The 26510-nt window shown below is 33.3% G+C and overlaps 1 protein-coding gene across 2 annotated transcripts in view; it reads left to right on the forward strand.

Annotated features, from left to right (window-relative positions):
- LOC140436350 (sialin-like) overlaps positions 1-26510 on the forward strand; it is a 74223-nt gene that overhangs the window by 23853 nt on the left and 23860 nt on the right. Inside the window, exons 2-4 of one of the 2 annotated variants that reach the window (XM_072525078.1) lie at positions 13197-13284; positions 21132-21346; positions 22970-23206. In XM_072525078.1, coding sequence (XP_072381179.1) covers positions 13263-13284; positions 21132-21346; positions 22970-23206 — 474 coding nt within the window. In that variant the 5' untranslated portion in view covers positions 13197-13262. Of the gene's footprint in view, positions 1-13196; positions 13285-20933; positions 21075-21131; positions 21347-22969; positions 23207-26510 lie in introns of those variants that run through there. The other variant, XM_072525077.1, reaches the window with a different exon arrangement.

Below are 26510 nucleotides of genomic sequence, written 5' to 3' on the forward strand. Positions count from 1 at the left end.
AATTTGAAAAGTAAATAAGATGGTTCCAGTTTTTTAAAAAGCCGTTTCCAGGGTGTGTCCAAGGTGCCGCTAAAAGTTTCAACCTCACTTATTTTTTCCTGGTCGTCTTTCCAGACCATTGATGCAGTCCTTTTGTTCATGTGTCAGAGATTCTCAGTCCAGTTCTCCCAGAAATTCCACAGTCCAGTGAAGTCCAGTTTACTAGTACCTAGCGGAAATATCAATATTGGAGACAACGAAGTCGAGCTGGTGGAAAAATACATATACCTTGGACACGAAATAAAGATCACAAGAGACAACCAAACACGCCAACTACGAAGAAGAATAAACCTAGCATGGGTAGCCTATGGAAAACTCAAAGACATCTTTAAAAGCGATATACCAGCTTCTTTAAAACGTACAACATTTCACCTTTGTGTGTTGCCTGTGATGAGCTATGGTGCCGAAACTTCGACATTGACAGCTACAACTTCTAAAACGCTGCAAATAGCTCAGAGGAAAATGGAAAAATCAATGCTAAGTATATCGCTTCGTGACAGTTAGAACTGAAGACTTAAGTCAAAGAATAGGAGTTACCGATATAATTTCCCGAATTGCGACACTTAAATGGTACTGGGCTGGATACGGCGCCCGAATCAGTGATGAAAGGTGGACGAAGAGATTGCTTGAGTGAAGGCTGAGGTTAGACAAAAGAAGTAGAGGAAGACCCACTACTCGTTGGACTGACGATCTCAAGAAATTGGACGAAAAGTGCCCAAGATAGAGCACAATGGACAAAAATGAGGGAGGCCTATGCCCAGCAGTATACGCAAAGGGCTGGGTGATGATGATGATGTGATTTAATAGCTGGAAAAATTTAAATACTGAGTCGATTGCAAACAATTTAATATCACTCAGATAAGAAGAAATAATTAAAGTGTATCCGTAAAAGAAAAAAATGTTATGTTTTGTTGTTAAAAAATTATTCTTTATGTTGGGATTATAGTTTTTGCTCACAGCTGGATTGTCTGACTGGCTTGATTATTTCATCCATAATATAAGTACAACAAGGGAATTAAATATACTCTTTGTCTCACTCTTTCCTTGGTTCTGAAAAGCTCTGAGCTTACATTTTTGCTTAGGATACAGTTTATTATCTCTTTAAGGCTGTATAAGTTTATGGTTAATATTTAAATTGAAAAACATTCCCAAATTATAGCTCTGGGAACTCTCAAATGTCTTGGTAATAACAAAAAATCTCATTGATCTCAATCTCAATTGAAAACAAAAGTGAAGAGTGCTCCTTGAAAGTATGGATCGAATTGTAAAGGCAGAAACAGACAATAAATGCCTAAACCTTGAAATAAAGGAGAGAAAACATGACAAAAAGATGAATAACAAGTATATATTATCATCATCATTTTCAGCGTATTCTACCAATTATGGTGCAGCCTCTTTTACATAGTCGATCTTCATTTCTGCCCACCATTATCTATTATTCGCTTTTCTTTTCCATGTTGTACCGGATCGTTTCAGTATTTCATAATCCTATCTTAAATTTGGACGTTTTCTTGGTCTCTTGGATACCTTCAGTGCACGTCTAGTATTCCATATATTATCAATTCTTCTCGATGTCCGCTCACTGCCATTTTTAAAATTTAATTCTTTGGATTACATCAGTGACCGTGGTTTTCTCTCTGATCCATTCTATTCGTTTTCGATCTCTCTTTGTTATACATTGTTATACATCGCTCGTCAATTGTCAAGTCAATTTCTTCTTGGTGGTTTCACTTGGTGCTACCCAAGTCCATATTTTCTATTCGATTTTTTCTTAAAGAATGTATTTGCAATAGGCATGTTTTGGTAGCTGTTTACCAGAAATTAATGGTTTGTTTTGTTCGCACTGGGTCAGTTGTATGTGAAAAAATGAGAGAACCAAAGCTGTTCTGAGTGACGAAAAGAAATATGATGTACTGATAGCTACTGCTGAAGATCCTCACATCAGCACTCGTGAAATTTCACGTCAACATGACATTAGTCAAACTTCGGTGGCAAAAATTCTTCGTAAACATAAACTGCATCCTTACCGTATACAATTACATCAAAAATTGACAGTCGATGATTATCATCGAAGATTAGCTTTTTGTCAATGGTCTCAGCAGCAAGTGCAAAGAGACCGATTTTTTTTTCGATTATGTGCTTTTTCGACATAACTTTTGGTCTATAAATTTTTGGGGTGGTATTGTTGGCGATTATGTGATTGGTCCACATTTTTACGACGGTCGTGTGAGTGGTGCCATATATCTGGATTTCCTAAATATACTACCGCAAAATGTACCCCTTAATATTCGATAACGAATGTGGTTGTACACGACGGTGCTCCAGTTCACAACACTGCTCCTATTCACAATCATCTAAATAATAACTTTCCTGAGAGGTAGATAGGTAGAGGAGGACCAACTGTTTGACTATCGCGATCGCCGGAATTCTCCAAAATTGATTTTTTTATGTGAAGCTATATAAAATACCTTGTATACCAGAAGCCTCCAACGACGCTAGATAATATTGTAACGATGATATTTTTGCCTACCACATGGGGTATTATATACCACAACTCTAAAATGGTTTATATTAACTCGAGCCGACCTAAGAAGGAATTGAAATATATTTCGGGTATTTTAACTTGTACGATAGGAACAGAGATACATGGAAAACAATCTTCGTTATTTTAATACATTATGATGGGATTTAAATTTAATGCTTATACGAGGAGATTCCAATATATATCAAGGAATTTATGTACCAAAGAATTTGCAAATGCTACAATATAAAAAATAGAATAAGAGAAGCTTTTAATAAGTTCACCCTGTATACAAATTTTAGTCAATAATTTCAGTTAAACTTAATTTAAAAACTACAATATATTGTTTAGCTTATTATATATAATAAATAATTGTTTATGCATTACCTACTTCTTTATATACATGGTTTTGATTTCATAGAGATTTCGAAATAAAAATGGTCATAACTTGTCAAATACTCTGTATAGTAATGCAAAGACCAATACTATAAGAACAAGAGGTAAGAGTGAAATATAAATATGAAAAAATATAGACGTAGTTATTAATCACTCTGTAGAATTTTATATATTTTCCGAGTAAGGAGAATATCAGCCTCCATTTTTTCTGAAAAGTTTTTTGGATATCTTGTACCACAATGGAGTTATCGACCACTAAAAACTCACCCTGTATATATATATATATATATATATATATATATATATATATATTACAAATGTTATTTTAAAACCGTGTGACCAGAAAATTGACATGTAATTTACATTATTACAATTCCAAGGTAATGAGTATCATTTTCTTAGCAAAACAAAATTACTGGTAAATCAAACAACATTGTATTCCCACTTCACACAACCACAAATTGTTTTGATATAAAATTAATATTCAATTATTGAATATTCCACCAATAAATTCTTTTGATTCTTCAAATTTTTCATAAATTTTTCTTGTTTTATATAAATTTTTTGTATTTTCATTCTTTCTCATTGGATCTTGGCGATTATTCTGATCCACATAACTTCAAGTCTTAACTATTTTGGAAGAAATATATGTCTTGTTGTAATTTTAGAATTTCTTTATTATATGTTAATGTATTTTGTGTTGTATATGTATAATTGTAGATGATGTCACTAGGACTTTCTCTTAATCCCTTAATGTTGATTTGCTCTTGTTGCTGACCTCTTCTTTTACTTAATTTATACTTAAATGGGAATAAGCCACAATTAAAGGTTAAAATACGTTTATTGACGTTTCAATTTCCACTTCGGAAATCGTTCTCAAAATACAAACATTAGTAAATTAAACAAATTTTGTTTTTTAATTTAATTTTTCTTTTAGTATTTTCAACCAGAATTCGCTACACATTTTTCTTCATCGGTGTTCCCATAGAAGTTATTAGTTTTTTTCTTAGAAGTGTTTTGTTAAAAGCCATCTTTTTAGACTTTCTTAATAAAATTTTACATGTAATTTGTTTAACATTCCGTCGGGTGCGGTCTTCAAACCAAAAGAAATGGGCGCGGTGTATCAAATTGATTACGCGGCTGTTTACGCCTCTTATTTTTAATAACAACTTATTTTAATACTATGCATCTAATACATGTCATCTATGTATGTTTATATATAAAAAATACTTAAACATACATTCGAATACAAATGATTAACGCAAAAGTTAACTCACTACTAGACTTCGGCAAATATGCAAATAAAAATGTAGAAAATATGCGCATAAATATGCACGTGTTTACCCGAAAATATGCAAATATTTTACAAAATATGCATACAAATAAATAAAAAAATCGTAAAATAGTAACAATTTTATTTAAAAAAAAAAGTGTACATAACTAAATATTTCCTACTATTCATTAAGATTTACATTTATTTTAAGTAACTACATCATTTTTAAGTATGAATAAACTTATTTAGAATTATGGTAACAATAAATGACCAAGTGGTGTTCAAAATTTTCTAACAAAAACTTGTGGCTTCTGTCTGAGTACATATATTTATATATGGAAAAACTTCGTTCAACATCAACTGATGTAACGAGAGCATTTTTCAAACTAACCAAAACATTTGGTTCTAAATTAATTGTTTCCGAAATATTTCCAGCTAGAACACTGACTACTTCAGAAAGAATATGGTAACCTTTATTTTTTTCCATAGTAGCTTCAAATTTTTTTAAAATATCTTTTCCAATATTACCTCTAACGTTCCGACAACATGATGCAAATTCTTTTATTAATGCTGTACTTTCGAACAATGACAGTTTTGGTGATTCTAACTGAGTAATTGTTTTTTGAACAAAACTAAAATTTGATTTTATAAATGAAAGTTCTTGTTAAAGCAAGTTACTCTGAAAAGTTTGTTTAGAATCCAAAAGAGATTGGGAACTTTCATCTGTTAACGTATCAATTATGTTCTTTATTTTAACAAAATGATCTGCATAAAAATTAGCTGCTTCTAACCATGTTCCCCATCGCGTTAAAATAGGTTGTGGTGGAAGAGGAATGTTAGGTAGCATTTCTTTATAAAGTTGAATTCTTATAGGAGATTTAAGAAATACTTTTTTGACACTGGATATCATGGTATTTACAAGAGGAAACTTTTTTCGTATTTCCTCTGCAACTCTGTTTAATCCATGCGCTACACAAGTAACATGTATTAAATCTGGGAAAAATATTTTTAAATTTTGTCCTGCTTTCACCATATAAGGAGCAGCATCCGATAAAATAAGCAGTAATTTATTAGAAGGAATAGTTGTCGGAAGAAAAAAAGTTGCTAATGTTTCTTGTATAAAACGCGAAATTGTTAAAGCATTTGTTTTCTCAAGTTGCTGGCATGAAATAAGATGAGATTTTGGTAAGGTATCTTCTTTAAGAACACCAATCAATAAATGAGCAATATACTTTCCTGAGGAATCAGTGGTTTCGTCTACAGATATGTAAAAATAATTATCTGCAATTTCTTCCTTAATATTAATTAACACCGACGAGTATAGCCCGTTCACATTATTTCTTCTTAGAGACCGATCACTTGGAACATTAAGTTTGCAATATTTTTTTAGAAACGAACTAAAATTTACATTTGCTAATTTTGAAAGCGGTATGTTTGCAGACACTAATGCGCGACACAAGTCTTCATTAAAAGTTTCTTGCTCATCTAATTTTTTTGAAGTAGATTGGAAACATTTAGCCATTGAAGTTTGATGTTTTCCTCCTATTTTTCCTTGCAATGTGTGAAGCAGTTCTCACATGTTGGTCTATCTGAAATTTCTTCTCACATGCTATCTATAAATAAAAATAAAAACCTTTATTTTAACCCAACCTTTAAAATATAAAAATATACAAGGTGTTTTTGGTTAATCAAATAACTGGTTTGGAAAAAAAAACACTCGCTAAGTGTTTTAAATGCAGTATTAATCCACAAATTAGTTTTTGTTACTAACCATTAGTACATCATATAACTTATTTTAAAATTCAACAAAAGTTTTTTTTTTGTTAATTCAATTACAATAAAAATAATTGTGTTTTAGAATAGCTGATTTCATAAAAAAAAGTAAAGGTGAAAAATTTTTCTAAATACACACCATTGTATTGTACCATGGACAATTTTTTCTCACTAAAGGAAGCTATTTTTCATTTAAAAACAACCTACGAGTACTAAATTTCAAGTAAATACGTTTATTGGTTTTAAAGTTATTGTTGTTATTAACTAAAAGAATTTAATTTTTTTTAATTTTAACACCCTGTATCTCGAAAAGTAAATAAGTTTGACCCCTTATTAACTATATCGTTTTGTTCAATTTTTCGAGAAGTATCTACAGTCAAACGTTGTAAGTGTCATTTGGAAACACCCTGTATGTATGAAATATTAGATATTTAATAGAAAATATTAGATACTTACAATTTTGCCACAGACTGAACAGTAGATTTTTCCCATATCCATAGACAGCTCTTTATAAGGTTTAATCCAAGTTGAAGCACTGGTTGTTTTAGGCATTATAAAATCACAATCTTCCTGTTTGTTACGCACAACGAGTGTTTACGCTTTGAATATCAAAACAAAAATGATTTACAAATCTGAGCATCAAATTAGAAATGTTTAGGTACCTAATTCAATAAACTGGGAGATTTTGGAAAATCCCTAAATTAGGAACAAAACTATTAGCCGTTTACCTGCTGTTAAGATACAATAAATTGTAGATAGATTTGGGGATTAGATCATAAAATGCAAATGAGCGAACCCTTAGCGATTATCCAATAACTGAATGCCTCAGTGACCGAGACTTTCTAAGAATGTTGAGGGCTACTTAAATTGATCTTCTTTGAAATTGTAAATGTTTTGTACCTGTAGAGATTACGTACTTAGATCATTTCTTGATTAAAATGACTACAAAATTTTATACAAGAATTGAAATAAATTGGTATGTTTAAAAATTTTCACATACAGTATAAAAATCTGAACTTTTATGCACTTTATGCAAACTTTTATACAAATATGCCAAAATATGAAATATTTGCATAAAATATGCACAATATGCAAAATATGCAATATGCATATTTGCCGAAGTCTACTCACTACTTTTGTCTAAAATCTGGCGTAGTACTCGTAAAAAAGTATAAAGTTCTGTATATTGTGCCTTTCCCTCATTTATGGCATTTTGTGGTATTTCTGTAAATATCTGACTGCAAATATTGCAAAAGCTGTCTATGTAAATCAGCCAAATGGGTTTTTTACATTTTTTGCAGTGATACTTAGGCAAACGTCTTTGTCCAATGCATGTATGACATCTCTTGCGTTTTCCGACATGTTCATTTTCTGTTCTCCTTGTTCTACTGGGGCAAATTCTTTTAGACGTTGTTGCAGGCCAATATGAATTCCTGACGTTTCTGAACTCCGTCGAACCATATGAGATAAAACTCATGCATGTGACAAATCTTTCAAAATTTTTTTCTTTATTTTGATAATTGCCAAAATTTATTACCTCAGCATTGATTCCACCAATATAGAGCATAGCGAAAAATACCACCATTGGCCAACGATGAACATTTCTAGCTACGTTGTATGATCCATATAATTTATCTGTTAAAGGCCAACTCCGCCTTTGATGCGATTGTAAAAGGTGATAATATATGGCTTTTTTTTATCTCCTGTTATAAGATCAATAGAGGAATCTTTATGTAGACTTGAAGCCAAAATTACACATTTTAATTTTTTGGGAACGTAAGAAATCAAATTGCCCCCATTTTTGAAGGTAAACAAGCTACTATTACCAGCTCTCGTCTTAGTTGGTAGGACTTCAAGTGGAATTTCGACCTACGTCGTAACTCATCTATAAAGGGAATACTGGCGAACCAGTTACCAGCAGTAACATTTCGTCCCGTCTGATAAATAGGTTGGCAAAGTTGCAGAATAACATCCGTTGATAAATTGCTCAATCGAAATGGGCCTTCAGGTTGTAATTCTGCATGTATTTCCAAATTATATAGATAATAAACCTGGGAATCTACAACTGCGTAGATTTTCACACCATATTTATTAGGTTTATTCGGTATGTGTTGCACAAAAACCGCACCGTTCACGAAAACCTTCTAATTTCTCCAATCTTCCTTTTAATCAATCGTAACGTTGTATCCTAAACTGTAGGATTTCTGTGAATTGTTTACTAACATTATAAAAATTTCACGAATTGCTGCCATTTTATCGGTTTTTTTTTTCATTTCTGGTACGATCATCAAATCGCATAATAGTCCAGGAAATGAAGCATTTCACCTCGCAATTTTTTCATCCTGCGTGGATTAACTTGAAATTTTAACAGAAGATAGGTAATAGTCTAAGGATCAAAATCTATATCGAACCAAAGTGCGCCAAAGCCTTGGGGGTGGTTGCCACCCCATCTCGGGGGTGAAATTTTTTTTTATGTTTTAACCACAGGTTTCGATTAAAAAAAAAGATTCTAAACAAAAAATATTTGATACATTTTTTTTGTAAAACTGATATTTTTCAAGTTATTCGCGATTGAAAGTAACAACTTTTAGACGAAAAAATCGACGTTTTTAATCGATTTTTCGCGAATAACTCGAAAATGGTGCATTTTATCAAAAAAATTGTAGAAAACAAATTTGTAGCTTTTAAAAAGACAAATACAATTCATTTTTTAAAATGTTTTTGCGGTATAATAGGAACCGAAATACGGCCTATCAATATTCAGCGGCTTTCTTCAAATGCCAAATTTGAAAGATTCAAAGTCAAATATCGGGAAAATGATGCATTTTTGGAAGAAAACTCATAGAACCTTTTTAAGACCATAAATAGACCTATCATAAAAAAAGACTCTAGCTCAAAAATTGAGTGAGTTATGATGAAAATAAGGTCAATACCTCATTTTTTTACGAAAAAATCGATGAAAACAACCCCTTAACTACCAGCATAATTAAAATCGATCTTCACTCTTCTGCAATTCTCTTTGTACATGTATTGTTAATACGTCCAAGAAGTTTGACCCATTTAAAATGCTTAGTTTTAGAAAAAGTATAGCTTAAAGCGAGAAACGATTTACAATTTCATATTTTTTACCCTTCTTTTTTTAAATATCCCCGAAAATACTGAATATATAAAAAAAATAAAATGTACTAAATTGTATCTTTTTTAATGACTAAAATTTTTCTTTATTTAGATTTGTTGTACAATGAATATTTGGCGAGATATAGCCGTTTAAAGCATCGATTTACGATCAAGCACCATCTTTTTCGAGCCCTTTAAACTCACCCTATTTAAAAACCAAGGGTTCCAAAAAGATTTAATTCACAGATCCTTGTAGCTCTTAAAAACCTCTACAAAATCGTTTTTGAAGAAACACTCTATCGTTAAAAATGAAGGAAATACGTTAAAAAACCCAATTAATTTTTTTTAATATTATAATTGTTTTACCTATAAATGTAAATCTTTTACTATTTATGTAAATGTATAAGAATATATGGTGCCTTTTTATGTTGATAAATTTTTTTGTATTTAATTTTACTTTTTTTAATTTATATCTATTAAATTAGTTTATAAAAACTGCAATGTTGTAAAGTGTGATTTTCAAAAGTTGAAAAGTTGCAAAATTTTGGCAAAAAATTGTTTTCACCTATAGCACTCATAACAATTGATTTTTAAGGGTTGAAAATTTATGAAATTGTATTTTAAAGTATAAAAAAATCACTATTTAACTAATCCAAACCAAATTTCACTCATCTTAAGATTTGTAATGTTATTTTACAATTTTTGAAAATTAGGGGTAGTTTTCACCCCTAAGAACAATCAGGGTTCATCGGCATGACATAAACTATAAAGCAGAGGGTGAGTTGAGCTTAAATCCAAATTTTTATCCAAATCGATCTAAGGCGAAATCATTTTTTTAGAATTGGTAATTTTTTTACATTAATCTCTAACAAGGGTTGCTTTTTAAAGGTTGAAATATGATGGAACTCTATTCAAAAGTATAAAATAATCATTATTTAACTAATTCAAACCAAATCTTACCCATATTCAGGTTTAATATGTTATTTTATAATTTTTGACAATTAGGGGTAGTTTTCACCCCTAAAACCCTTCAGCGCACTTCGGTTCGATATAGATTTTGATCCTTGGGCTATCACCTACCTTCTGTTAAAATTTCATCTCAATCCATGCAGGACGAAAAAATTGCGAGGTTTTAACTTTTTTCGAGCATCATTTCCTGAACTATAATGAACTTAAATCTTTTGATGTTCATGACAAGTCAGAATTTTTTAATACCATCCCCATCGGATCCCCACAGGTCTTCCACACTCTGTCTGTTATTTCTGTGAACACCAGTAAAGTATAAGAAACCTATAAATGCTTTCAGTTCAACAATGTCTACAGTCTTGGCATCTCTATTACGTTTGAAGAGCGATATAACACTTTGAATGTATTGGTTGGTCTGTTGTACAATTATACGCAATATTTCGTCATCCATAATACTCTTAACCCAACATTACAACCCCAGCAACCCCAGCATTACAAAGGTGTTTTTGTTATTCTTGTAGCACCAATTACACCTGGTAACTTGCGAATAAGATTATGTTGTTTTGAACGAACTCTTTGTGATGGAGGATTTTTATTCCATTTTGTTTTTTCAAAGGGCTTCTTTTCTTTACTTTTCTCTCTCAAAAAAAAGTTGTTATCATCTGCGTTAGATCCATCGTAATCATCATTGTTACTAACTTCTTGCTCAGTATCTGAATCGCCGTCACGAGGTTCGACTTCATATTCTGCATGTGTATCCTCTTCATCATCAAAATCGTGATGTGAATTACCTTCGTCGTTGACAAACATCAATCTTTGTAGTTCTTCAACATCTTAGGATCCTCAAAGTTATATTTTTTACTACAGCTTGCCATGATAAGCGTATTTCCGACCTAAAACAAATATAAGTTTGTTAACTTACAAAAAAAATCTCCAACCAGGCGCAGTGAATCAGTTTCATGTTTATGAAGTAAGTAAGTGTAAGTATAATTATGTAATTTTGAATAAAAAAAGTAAAGATAATAGTAGTATAAAGAAATAGTACTTACCAAACTAATAAATTTCACAAATTTACAAAATTAATTTAGTTACAATAATGGGCGCGGTACATTAAAATGAAAAATATTCAAATATCTTCGTTCTAGCAAAGAATAGTTACTGATGATAGTGACGACAATTTCCGACTGTTTACGAGACACACATACTGGCACAAAACATTTTGTGTTGTATTAATTTGAATAGCCGCGCCCGATGGAAGGTTAAATAATTTACAAAACCGTTTAAATTAAAATTACAATTGGCATTACAATAAACCAAAATGCATAAATAATTTCAAAACTTTTCTCACCAATTAGCTTTAGATACCCTTAAGGTACCCACAAAATTTGGTGGAAAAATACTAATTCGTTTACGAGTTCTACGATTCTATTTGTTTATTAAAATATTTATTAAATGCAACTTAAAAATGCAGTGATATTTCAGATTTCCACAAGGACGAATTATTTTCGTTTAGAATTATATTTACAAGATGTATAATAAGAGATGTAAATTCATGCAAAATGGCCGCTGAAAAATTGTTTAATTTATTTATAAATTTTTCCGTTAATAACTTTGCCAAAACTAAATATTTTATCTCTCTCTCTCTCTTGTCGTTTCCTCATTGCTGAGGATCGTGATTTCCTACAATGCGGGCTGTTAATTCTCTCCATCTCTTGCGATTTTGGGCTGCTCTCATGGACTCGGAAAACGTCTCCCCAGTGGCTTTCTGTACTTGATCTAACCATCGGATAGGTGAGCGTCCTCTGCCTCTACGTCCGTCTACGTTTCCGCATACAATTAGTCTTTCTAAGTTGTCATTGTCTCTTCTCGCAATGTGGGCAAAAAACTTTAAAACATTTGCAAGACACTGAGAGGAGAGTCTGGTCTGAATGTTTAGCTCTTCGAGAATCGACTGATTGGATCTGTGCTCCGTCCACGAGACGCGTAGCATTCGTCTCCAGCACCACATTTCGAATGCGTCAATCCTTTTCCTATCCTCTGATTTTATTGTCCATGTTTCGGCACCGTAACTGAAGATTGAAAAAATGAGTGTCCGTACCAGTCTCATTTTGAGTTTTTTGGATAAAGAGCGGTCCTTCCATATTTTTGACAGTCGACTCATCGCGTTCTTGGCCATCCCTATTCTTCTGCGAATTTCCGTATGGGAGGAGGCTGCATTGCTTAAGGAAGATCCTAGATACGTGAACTCGTTTACTTTCTCGAATTGATTTAGGGCGCCTGTTGTTTGGAGGATATTTGCGTGGTCCACAATCATGATTTTTGTTATCTGATTATTAATCTTGAGCCCACACTTGTTGCTTTCGGTTTCTACTCTCTTTATCAGTCTCGACATCTCCTCTTCAGATGTTGCTATCAGTGTTGTATCGTCTGCGAATCTTAAGTTTGAGATCTTTTTTCCTGCAATGGAGATGCCGCCTCTCCATCCATCGAGTGCGTTCCTCATTATGTATTCTCCATATAAATTGAACAGGTCTGGAGATAGTATGCACCCTTGTCGTACACCTCTGCTGGTTTTGAAGGTATCAGATTGCTGGTTTTCAATTCTTATTTTAACTGAGTTATCTTCGTATAAGTTTTTAATTAATATTGCCAAATGATCTGGAACTCGCATCTCATGAAGAACTGTCCAGAGAACTTCCCACTTCACACAATCAAATGCCTTTTGGTAGTCTAGAAAACAGATTATTATTGGAATTTTAAATTCGCGGGCCTTTTCTATGAGCTGCCGCATATTAAGGATTTGCTCTCTCGTACCCTTCCCTTTGACAAAGCCTGCTTGTTCTTGGGGAATTTGTTTGTCTAAGTATTAGTAAGAGTATTATAAATTTTATAATTATATAATATTAATTATATAATGTATTATAAAATATTTTATAATACTCTTTTAAAATTTGTTTTGTTTGTAATTTTTCACAGATTAAAAACTCATCAGTTTAATATACTATTTGGTTTGCTAAATTGAACAAACCTATTTTTTGTAATACATTACAAAGTAATGTAATATTACAGTATAATTTTTCTGTATAATTCTGTATAATTTTTCTGTTGCAGGAGTTTCCTGTTCTCACCGGTGATTCCCAATGTTTCGTTTAAGGCACAACAAACATTAGCGTGGAAATGGCTCAATTAGTTATCAAAAGTAAGTATACTGCTCAGTACTCAGTAAACAATCAGCTCCTGCTCAGAAGGCAACTTAAACTGTTGTGCCTTTAATGGTAAAGTAGATATACACCCTATAAATGGCAACATAACTTTACACAAACCTCCGTTGACCTGTCTACAATCATTTGTCATTACATCGTGCTTGTTTAAAGCAATAACAGCGTAGATTTTTAATTTTGTAAACAACAGTAATATAACTATTCGCCAGAGACTAAGAAAAACAAAGAAATTAGCACCGTAAAGAACAGAAAATTGACTTACTTGCACTCATGCGTAATAATATATACCGACTTTTACAGTTGATTCGACAAGGCAAGATTGAGGGTAAGAGATCCCCTGGACGTAGACGTATATCCTGGCTGGTTAATCTTAGGAAGTGGACTATAACGAAAGTATGAAAAAAGCACGATTACAAGAATTTTAAATAGTCAAAAACGCAGACGACTATATCCAGACGACTACTTTCGAAGAATGGAGTTTTGTGAAACTCTAATAATGAAGGCTAATAATGAATCAAATTTCATTAAAAACATTTTATTCACTGTTGAATCTTCTGTTTCATTAGTGGGGAGACACAATCCTTCCATTACGAGGTATTGGGAGCGGGAAAACCAGCACAGAACTGTTCTTTACCGAATTCAACGTCCTCAAAAAGTTAACGTCTGGACTGGCATTTTAGGAGACCACATAATAGGTCTATTTTTTATTGAGGACAACTTAAATAGTAGAGTATACGTCGATTTGTTACAGAAATATGTTCTTCCCGCTATTCTCAATCTTCTAGATACTTAGAAGCAATTAGTGGACTAGGTATAATGACAAAGTCTTGGAGCCCTCTTATAGCAAGGATAAGCATGTTAAAGTGGGAGACAGAAACCAGGAGAATATATGAAACATCAATTCAAGACAGTAGGGGCATTCCGACATATAAGTTAACACAGGAATGCCTACAAGGAAGATTCCAGACATTAGAGATGTTGGAAGCAGAAAGCAAAGGAACAGATCACAGACAACAGCTAAAGAAAAAAATAACCTGTGTGGTGTGTCATTAAGAACACAAACTGGTCAAATGTACAAAGTTTCTAAGTCTTTAAGTACGTGAAAGAAACAAAATCGTAAAAGGAAAAGCAATGGTGCGGTAGATGCCTACTACACAAAAGGGAAGTACCATGTTATTCCTCTTATAGATGTGCAGAATGTGGTGGACAACACCATTCATTACTACATATGTTAGAAGGTCAGTATGATAACAGAAGGAATTCTGAAAACAGAAGGCCACAAAATAGACCAAATTCTAGTGGGTTAGAAGGTCGTCAAGGAGACAAGAGAATACTGTGAGCTGTTTAAGTCATCAGAATGAAGAAGTGCTACTTGCAACGGCATTAGTACGAGTAAGAAACTTAAAGGGAAGCTCACAATTGATGAGAGCATTGATTGGCCAAGGATCGTAGTCGTAATTCATTACGGAGCAGTCCGCTACAAGTCTCGGAATAAAAAGAAAGACTGTCCACGCTCAGATATCTGAAATTGGCAATGAAGACCAAAGGACGTCGAAATGGAGCGTGACATTAAACTTAGAGGCGCATTTCAAAAATGAATTTGAAATGAGGACCGAAGCTGTTGTACTACGAAAAATAACAAAAAATCTACGGGAGCAGGAGATAAAGATGAAAGAAAGGAACCATATGAACTTAGTCCTGGCGGATCCAAATTTTAATGAAACAGGTTCAATAGATATTCTATTAGGAGCCAAAGAATATAGTTTGATATTACTGGATGGAGTAGATCGAACACAGGATGGTTTGCTCACCCAAAATACAAAATTCGGTTGGATAATATCAGGGATAGCACAGCAAGAGAATATCCCTAATATACAAGTACTCAGCATATCTTGACGACAGATGGATAAAGAAATAAAAAAATACTGAGAGTTAGAAGAAGTAGATCAAAGCAGTACTTTTTCAGTAGAAGAAAAAGAGTGTGAAGAATATTGTAAAAGAACCGTAAAAAGGGATAACGAAGGAAGATTTGAAATTAAAATACCCTTTAATTCTAATACAAGCCTATTAGGGGATTCAAAACAGCAAGCATATGCGAGACTGCTGCAATTAGAGAAGAAATTTCAAAGAGACAGAGACATAGAAAAAGAGTACAGGAAATTTATGAAGGAATATGAAGACTTATCACATGAAATTGAATAAAGTATTACCTTCCTCATCATGCAGTCTATTATAGAAAGTTACCTAACCAACAACTATAGTGTAATTTTATCAGTAGCTGTCAATAAAACTAAAATTTTTACTCCACGACTTCAACATTTTATTGTATTACCATCGTCGATCGAGAAGAATCGGACAAAAGGGCATTACAAAACAATTTCGATCCTGATATTTACATCAAATCTGTCCATTGGTAAACATGTAAATCTGGAGAATATTTGGTTTAATTAAGATGCCTGTTCAGTTCACAACGCTCGAATAATTACGCAGTACTTAAACAATACTTTCCTGCATCGAGTTATCAGTGAAACAGGCGATATTAAGTGGCCTGCGCTATCACCAGATCTTACACCCATGGACTTCTTTTTTTGAGGACATTTAAAAAGCATCATCTACGGTCATCCTGAGACTAGAGCCCAAAATTTGGATGAATTAAAAAACCGAATAAGAAAGTTACCAATTATGTTACAACAAAAACTCTGTTCGCAGAAGTTTTTATGACAGATTGGGATACTGTTTAGGCATAGAAGGTCAAATATTTAAATCATTTCTGTAGAGCATAAAGAATTATTTCCTATTTTATTAGGAATTATTTTTTATTTTCAATAAAAGTATATTTTTGTTTTATCATTTTAAAGAAATGCGCTTTTATTTTTAATTCAACCACAAAAAAATTGTTTACAGTATTTAAAACCGATACAAATGCACCGCCTTAGAAAGGTCAGTGTATTTTTATCGAGTTTATGTTATAAGAAATGAAATGAGAAGGTGTATATCTCATGCATTGTTATGTGTCGGACAGAATTGGAGAATTACAATTAAGTAGGTCGAAGAGGCAATGTTGAGAATTTTGACGCTGTAGGCAGTGTGAAATATTTAGTTCAAAACTTAACATACTGTAAATAAAAAGTTTCAATAAAATTATAAAAGCAAAATTTTTGCTTTTTTTCTTGTTTTTTACATGTTTCTCGAGTCCAATAAAAAAATTTGAATTAAAAAAGTTATGCAAAATTTTTACTAAAAATATTTTGGTGTCAAATTTGTCAGGTTCAGAGTGAGTTATGGGTTTATCAAAATCTAAAGCACCTTTTGGGAGTTCGCAGTGATCCTACTGGCATTTTACTACAAAAACTACATTGTTTACTTTATATGTTAGTCATAGATTCTTCTTCTTAGGGTGCTTGTCCGTTCCGAGCGTTGGCGATCATTCTGGCTATGATGACTTTGTTGGTTGCTATACGAAATAGCTGTGTTGAGGTCTTTCTATACCATGCTCTCAGGTTTGCAAGCCAGGACTTTCTTCTTCGTCCTGGGACCCTTTTCCCTTCCATTTTACCTTGAAAAATTCATTGGAGTAGTTCGTATCTGCCTTGATTTCTCATTACCTGTCCCCAGTACTGCAGCTTACGGCCCTTCACGATGTTGACCAATGTTAGTCATGGATAAGTTAGTCACGATGTTAGTCATAGATAAAACAGTGTAAATGTTATATATAAAATTCCTTATACATTTATTCACTTTGTCTCGTAAATGGCAACGAAAATAGCAGATTCATAAAGTATAATTAAATACATCATTAATCTTTTTTATATGACATAAATAGTTTCCAGAAAACAACACAATAGTGTTTTAATATCAATTAAACTAAAACTTATGAAATTGTTTTCATATTGTTTAGTGGTATACTCATCGCGAAATATTGTTAATTTGGTTTTTTAATATAGCTAATCCTTGAAATGAAATTTTTAAAGGTTATTAGTGTTATTAATATAATTATGATTGTGACTAATTGATTTAAATTGAACTAAACTAATAGAATCACGTACATGGAAAACGTATATTCAGTGGTTCTTATAGACTACAAGCCCATGGGACGTTTTTGACGGGTCATTTGACTCAATCAATACTACAATATATGTAATAACTTTAGAAACTATAGCGTCAATTTTTATGTGTGACTTAACTAGACAAAAACTAGCTTAATTTTCCTCATTTGGAATTCTTCTTAACAAAATAGAGTAGCTATACCTTATTTGAATCTATATTACTGAAACTATTTCAAAAAACCAAGATTTTTTTTTAGAAAAATAACTTTTAAAGTTAGTGTGACTCATTAGGGCTCTCTGAGAAAAATATTTGGTTTTTGGTTCATGACTTTAGTATGTCTGTGTCTATTGATGTTCTTTGCTTTATTTTGCCATAACTTCTCCTATCCATTCTTGTTAACCTGCAGCATCTTCGTAGGCATTCTATGTCTGCTGCTAATATCTTACTGCTGTTTTTCTTGTTTATAATAAACTTTTCAACCCATATGTCATAATACTTTGGACTAATGTTTTATAGATCTGTGTTTTTGTCTTCATATTTAGGTGTCTATCCCACCATACTGGGTTAAGTTGTCGGATTGCTGTTCTTGTTTGTCCTAATCTTTGTGTAATTTCTTCCTCTATTGTTGCCTTTTTTATTTATCCTTTCCTTTGATTGTTACGTTTTCGTCAATCTGTAGATCTTCTATGTCTTCTTCACTTGTAGATAGGTACTCTGTTTTTGCGAGGTTAATATCTAGGCCATCCTAGGTATATTCTTCTTGTAGATTCTTTATCATGTAACTGAGGTCTCCTTGGTCTTGTGCAATAACTACTTGATCGTCTGTAAAGCTTAACGTAGGTATATAGATATTCGTTTCGTACCGGTACTCCTATGCCTTCGCATTTTCTTTTCCATCTAGTCAAGATTTTCTCTAAGTATATTTTGAATAGTGTTGGAGATGTGGAACAACCCTACAGTTGTTCCACACCCATTAACATGATCTCCCATTTTAATGGATACTTTATTTTCTTTATACAGAGCTTTTGTAGCTTTTATGAGTTCCGTCTGTATTTCTAATTTGTACATTGCCTCCCATAGTTCTGACCTTGGTACAGAGTCATATGCCTTTTTCAGGTCCACAAATGCCAAATGAATATCTCTATTTTTTGCATTTTTCATTTCCAACAGTTGTTCCAGTGTGTATATGTGGTCTATGCATGGTCTTTCTGCTGTGAGGTAGTGTAACAAACGCTTAAAAAATAAAGACAAAAAAGGTATGCGTTAAAATAACCGTTGACCCACACAAAACGGACGCCTATGATTCAACTATAGATGATATATAATCGTAGGGCCTGCCTAGCGCAAGCGGTAGGATGCTTGCCTCGCATGCCGGTGGCCCGGAGTTCGAATCCTACCGCCGGCAAGAACAACTAGACATTTTTAAAAATGTCTATAGGCCCCAGGTCGACTCAGCCTGAATAAAATGAGTACCTTGGGTAAAACCAGGGGTAATAATAGGCGGTTGAAGCGTAGCACTGGCCATGTTACCTTCCTTGTATACCGTAGGCCCTAGATATAGCGAACTACCCTGCTATACTCCCAAAGCCGCGAAGCGGTATAAAACGGGAGACTATAATATAATCGTAGCAATTTTAGATTTTGTAAGTAGAAACATTCTGGAGGTATTAAAATAAAACTAATTACAAGGAGCCATCTTCAAAGAGGTCCAGCTTCCTTAGGAAGCATTATTGGACTAGGTGAATTGGATAAAATTGTCTTAAAATTATCTGAGGAATCTCTGGTCTGCGTTTGTCATTAGAGTTTCTGGACACCCTGTATAATACATGTCTGTATTGTTAATATAAACGAGACAAATAAAATTAAATTTTTAGACTATGGAATTGACTGAAGCCAAAGCGGCACCAGAAAAGTTGCCAGGTCATATTTTATTTCTTCAGTAGATTGAGAATAATGGATATATATTAATAAATAGATTTTTTTCAAAATTTATAATTAAACACTGACTTAATGATCACTTTTTGAACATGATTTTATCATTACATATTTTTAATAGATCGATATAGTGTTTCAGTAAATCAGTAAACTGAAGTTGAAAACAGTAGATCTACTGAAAAATCAGTAGACCTGGTAACCCTGCGAGAGGTAGTTATGGGAACGTACAGGCAGCAAAACATGGCGATCATATCGAAACTGAGGATAGCTGAGGTGATCATGATACCAAAGCCTGGGAAACCCCCCAATGAGGTGACATCATATAGACCAATATCACTCCTACCTGTGATGTCCAAGGTGTTTGAAAAACTCCTCCTGCGAAGAATCCTACCAATAATTGAAGAAAAGAAAATAATTCCAGATCATCAATTTGGATTTAGAAATAAGCATTCGACAATTGACCAGGTGCATAGAATAACTGCTATAATTGAAAGATCATTAGAGAAAAGAAAAGTCTGTTCTGCAACCTTCCTAGATGTGGCACAGGCGTTTGATAAAGTCTGGCATAAGGGTTTGATACATAAACTTAAATCATTCATGCCTAAACAATATTCAAATATATTACAATCATATCTAGCGAACAGACATTTTAGAGTTAAACAAGAAGATGCATACACTGATCTTAAGGATATTGAAGCAGGTGTTCCACAAGGGAGGGTATTGGGTCCAGTCCTATATCTAATATACACGTGTGATATACCTGAACTAGAAGACGACACCATAGCTACCTTCGCAGATGACACTGCTGTCTTAGCGGTAAGTGACACCGTCGAAGAAGCCACAGAAAAACTACAAAATTCAATAAATAAAATCCATGAATGGACCAAAAAATGGAAAATTAAACTGAATGAGAATAAATCAGTCCATATAAATTTTACCAATAAGAGAATTAATAATATTCCTATTAGAATAAATGATGTCCAAGTGCCTATTGCAACATCAGCAAAGTACTTGGGGATCACTCTTGATGCGAAACTTCGCTGGAAAGCTCACGTGAAGAAGAAAAGAGAAGAACTAGGCATCCGCTACAAGAAAATGTATTGGTTAATGGGAAGACATTCCTCTCTATCCATAAATAATAAACTCCTAATCTATAAACAAATACTGAGACCAGTATGGACCTATGGCTGCCAACTCTATGGCTGTGCCAAGCCTAGTAACATCAAAGTAATCCAGATATTCCGGAATAAAGTACTGAGGAACATCGTAGATGCGCCTTGGTACGTTAGGAACAACGACCTTCACCGGGACCTCAAGATGGAAGACGTCAATCAGATAATCAAGAAATTTGCAGGGAGCCATGAACAACGACTCACATCATCATGTAAACGTCGAGGCTATCCAGCTCCTCGACAATACGAACCTAGAAAGAAGGCTCAAAAGAACAAAGCCTTTTGAACTGGTATAATGAGTGAGTGAAAAGTAGAGTAAAGTGTTGTGCGAGTATGCATGCTAAATTTAATGCTAGTTATTAGAAATAATAGGAACGATACTAGTGAGTAGACACCTAATTTTAAGATTTCATTAGTAATTTAAGTTAGAAACAAATTGATAATTGGTCTTACTGACCAGATTTTAATGACATTTACGGTTTGCAAAATAGCTGAAATGTCAATCATTGGCATCTAAATTAACAACCATGAATGAAAATAATAGTATAAAACCATGAAAACTACGCCTCGTTTTACAATTTTAGATAGAAAGCCAATATGTAAATTTATTTTAGGTTTATTCGCGCTATATTAATTTAGTAAGTCACAAATTTTTATTTTTCTCTTTTCAGAATGTATACCAGTGCGAGCTATAATATGGATAATGTGCTTCACCTGCACATTATTCCTGTACATGTTAAGAATAAATTTGTCCATTATAATTCTGGCTATGGTACAGCCTATGACCAAAGGCAACACTACTTTTGTACCGGAATGTAAACTACTTAGACAATCTACAAGCAACGATAGTATCGTAGCTGAAGCTCTTCATTCTGACGAACCGGATGTAAGTATATTTGATTTCTACATATAAATATATGTTAAGTATAATTAACTATGTTAAATATTGTTAAAATATAAAAGACTAACTTTAGTTAGCAGTAAAATAATACTGATTATCATAAATCGTATTTAAATGTACTCTTTCCCAGTTTTTATCCAAATTGTATTTGACAGCTTCTTCTTCTTCTTCTAATAGCGCTACAACCCTTTGTGAGTCTTGGCCTGCTTAACAATGTTCTTCCATTCTGCCCTGTCGGATACTTTCCTTCGCCACTGCCTGATGTTCATGGTTTTAAGATCCCTCTCTACGTCGTCTATCCATCTTTTACGGGGCCTTCCTCTTGTTCTGTTTCCTTGGGGCTTTCATCTCTGGACTACTTTTACAGCTCGATTATCTGGCATTCTTTCTAGGTGACCAAGCCAGTTTAGTCTTTGTGATTTTACAAATCTGACAATATCTGCGCTCTGCATTAGTTCATCCAGCTCGTGGTTCATTTTAATTCTCCACGAACTATCGCTGCATTGGGTTGGTCCAAATATCTTCCTTAGTATTTTGCGCTCAAATATTCTCAGTTGATTTTCATCAGTGGTTGAGAGGGTCCACGTTTCACATCCATATGTGACCACTGGTCTAATTACTGTTTTGTAGATTCTCAGCTTAGACTCACGATTCAGTAACTTACTTTTCATTAAGTCTTTGTATGCATAAAAGCACTTATTACCGCTAAGAATCCGTGCTTGTATTTCTTGACTGATGTTGTTGTTGTCATTTATTATTGAGCCTAGGTAGGGAAAAGTGGAGGCATATTTGTAGGTATGCTTATCTACCTTCAGATTCTCATGTTCATTCGATTTTGTGCACTCCATATATTTTGTTTTGCTTTCATTTATATATAGACCAAACGTAGCAGCTCCTCGTTTCAGTTCTATAACTTTTTCGCTTAATACCCTTTTGTTGCGGCTTATTATGGCAACATCATCCGCATATGCGCATATTTGCATAGATCTTGTATTAATACAGCCGTTTATATCCAGTTTTCTAACAACAGCTTCTAAAGTTAGATTAAACAGTGTTGTTGATAAGGCATCCCCTTGTCTAACTCCATTTTCAATATCAAAGGCCTGCGTCATATCTCCATCTATTCTCACCATAGCTTTGGAACCCTCCAGAGTCATTCGTATAAGTTTAACCAACTTATTGGGTATCCCTAACATAGATAGTTGCTTTAACATCTTTTGTCGATCTACTCCATCAAACGCCTGTTTGAAATCGATATACAAGTTGTAAATAGGTATGTTATGATAGCACTGGTTCAAAATATCAAATGTCAGTGATTCCGGTTGTGAACCGCCCCTTGTAATCTTATTTAGTAATGTAGCACATATTTCTTACAGTAGAATAAACCTTTTAAATAATTCACTGAGAACTATTAATTACCATAACTGGAAAACAATAAATTCTAACAGGTTATGGGCCCAGACAGACAAAAATAAATAATCAAAAAAAGAAGTGTGAAATGGAAAAGAAAATGAAGAAATGGAAAAATTAATATTTAATGTAAATTAATGTTTAATGGCTATCGTATCAAATCGATCTATCTTTTATTTAATTTTTATTTTATTTCAGTATGGTACTAAATTTGAATGGAGCACAGAACTGCAAGGGCTAATTCTGGGATCTTACTTTTGGGGATTCACGATTTCCGCAATCCCTGGAGGAGTTTTAGCGGAACGATTTGGCCCGTCGAAATGTATCACCATTTCTTTTCTACTGTGTGGATTTTTGACCTTATTAGGTCCATGGGCTGCCAGTTGGGATGCCTGGGTTTTAATAGCATCCAGATTTTTGATAGGATTATTTGGGGTAAGTCAATTTTTTATTTATTGTATTCAGATATAGTAAATTTTTTAAAAACACAAAAAATTTCTTTCCTTTCTTGTAAATTGCCCTATAGTGGAAAAGGTTCTTAGATTTTTTTATCGAAATTATGCTAGTTAACCTCAGATAGTTTAAGAACACTTCCAGGCTACAAATAGCGCTCTTAAAGGACCCACATCGGCATATTAATGAAGGAAGATGGAAGTAAAACTTTCGGCCTTTGCGAAAGTGCTTAGATCCTGATAAAACCACTTCCCTGATTATAGCGTCGCAACAGCACCTACCTGGACGGAAAAAACAATCATAACCTGACTGAACGACTGGCATCTCGCCAAAATAATGATTAATGAGGAAAAGTTGAAATGGGCCATATTGTGCTTCACCCCTTTTAAGTCACCAGAACCAGACGGTATACAGTATGGTGGAAATGAAAGGAATAAATTCGTTATTTCGTAAACCGGAGACTTTAAGGAAAAATCCTGAAACCCGTCGATTTTTATTTTTAAATAAGCTATTCGTAAGAATACATTTTTATTTTTGACGTCATCTATGTGAGCGTGATGACGTCATTGCTAAAATTTTTGAATAGAAAGGGGGGTATTGTATTACATACTTTGAAAGGTCTTTTAAATACCTATTCAGCTATATCAATATGTCTAAGTAATTAAAGTTTGTAATTGTTTAAAAAAATAATTAAATTTTTATTATTACAATAAATATTTATTAAGTATTATTCAATAAATACAACGAAACCTAAATTAAGTGCTCAAATTGTTTACCTTCAGCTAAAATAAAATGAGAAAGGCGTGCCGCGAACTCTTCTCTAACATTCTCTAAAACTTCCGGAGTTATTTGAACAACCTCATTACGTATTCTTTCTTTCAGTTCATTAATATTTTGTGGTCTATTTTGATACACCTTACTTTTTAAATATCCCCATAAAAAGAAATCAAGAGGAGTCAAATCAGGTGACCTAGGCGACCATTCTATTGTTCCTCTTCGACCTATCCACCAATTTGGAAAGACGTTGTTTAAGTAGTTGCGTACCAAAACAGCATAGTGTGGAGGCGCACCATCTTGCTGTAGCCATAAATCATTTCTGTTTGGAAACAACCGGTTCAATTCTGGAAGCAAGAAATTTTGAAGAAATTCTAAATATCGAGGACCTGTTAAGTTTTCTTCGAAAAAGTATGGTCCAATACACCTATTATCTATTATTCCCACCCAAACATTAATTTTCTCTGGGTATTGAGTACGGTAATCTGGCATCCAGTGTGGATTTTCCGTAGCCCAGTACCGATAAGTTTGACGATTGACATGACCGTTTAGTAGAAATGTAGCTTCATCAGAGAAAATAATCTTTTTTAAAAACATCGGATCTCTGTTATTTCGTTCCATTATAATGTCACAAAATTCAATTCGTCTATCAAAATCATCTTCATAAGTTCTTGTACTAAACTTACTTTGTAGGGATGCCACTTTTCCTTCTTTAGCTGTTTAAGAACTGTTGAATGGTCCATGTCATTATCTAATGCTACTTGCCGTGAACTGTTATGAGGATTATCTTGAAAAGCTAACAGAACGTCTACTTGTTGGTTTTCAGATATTGGTTTAGACCTTTAGGAAGATCTTTAACATGACCCGTTTCTCTAAATTTTTTCTCAATTTTGCTTACAGTGGATTGTGAAGTTGGTTCTCGACGGGGGTATTTATTATTAAATAACGCACATACTTCTTTCTGCGTACGTGTTTTATCTCCATAACCAATCATTATGAGAATTTCAATTCTTTGCGTTTCAGTTAGCTTCATGTTCAAAGATACAAAGACTTTTTGAATACGTTTACTACAATAATACTATTAATCACTTGACAGAAAGATAATTAAGTTTCAATGTCCAACTATCAATGTTCATATTGATAAGGTAACTAGTTTTTTTAAAAAGGTAAAAAGTAGATACAAAAGACATTTCATTACCAGTGATGGCCTTTATAAAATTTATTTCTGGGTGTCAATAATACATCATATCAATAGTTACAAACATCAAATACTCAGACATATTGATATGGCTCAATAGGTATTTAAAAGACCTTTCAAATGATGTATTACAATACCCCCCTTTCCATTTAAAAATTTTAGCAATGACGTCATCACGCTCACATAGATGACGTCAAAAATAAAAATGTACTCTTACGAATAGCTTATTTAAAAATAAAAATCGACGGGTTTCAGGATTTTTCCTTAAAGTCTCCGGTTTACGAAATAACGAATTTATTCCTTTCATTTCCACCATACTGTATATCTAGCCCTACTACTGTAAAGACTGGATATTCTTCTGCTGCACATTATATGAATATGCACATCCTCCTTGGCTCCACAAAATATAAAATCTTTATTCTTTATTCTAAGTTTATATCCACCGGCTTGCTCAATCGTTTAATTCAATTTAATACTTTTGTCATTCATACATTTGGTATTCATGAACTGTATTGACTCCACGTGATTGAAAATTCCATCTAGTTTGTGATGATCGTGGTAACTGTTTATGAGCTATCTCATCTAATACCATTGTTATTTGAGGTGATGTAGTAAAAAAAGAACAAATCCCAGTTAAATGCGCGAAAAAAATCAGAATAGATGCATTAGTTGAAGCCGCACTGCTCATTATAAGATTCATCTGATGTGCATAGAAATGTAAATAATTCGTACAATCCAGTTTTCGTATCGATACAACGTCCGTAAGATGACCGCGTCTAACCTTTTCCTATTCGTTTGAAGTCAAATCTCGAGCCATGCTGAAATGGGCTCGGGTAGTCAATTCGCTTGAATTATTTGATATTACATTACATAATGAGATTACATTACGTAATGATAAATAATGTATATAGATAATGCATTGATATTTAAAAAACATAGTAAAAACAAAAGTATTTTTGATTTTCTCTCCTGTTGAGAGAATGCTCTAGGAAGCGAAAGTACTTGGGCAAGATTTAATAAACTGTGCTCGATATCTGCCTTTCATTTGATCAAAGTTTAAAAGTATTTTTAGTGAACAATATATTTTTCGATCAATATATTTTTCAAAGCCAGTGCCATGGCCCTGTGGCTCTTAAGGACTAGCCGCCACTGCTTTCGGGTGGTACCTAGTGTTTAACGCGGGGATTCTAAGCTCTCATTGGCTATGGCTATTTAAGGTGTGCCACTGAATAGATACTTTTTATTTTCCATAATTTGTCACAATCATAATTATCTTCAGAAGGTTCAATGTGTTGGTTTCTCCTTGCCTTACAC

This window comes from Diabrotica undecimpunctata, chromosome 3, assembly GCF_040954645.1.
Source record: "Diabrotica undecimpunctata isolate CICGRU chromosome 3, icDiaUnde3, whole genome shotgun sequence".
NCBI classification, from domain to species: domain Eukaryota; kingdom Metazoa; phylum Arthropoda; class Insecta; order Coleoptera; family Chrysomelidae; genus Diabrotica; species Diabrotica undecimpunctata.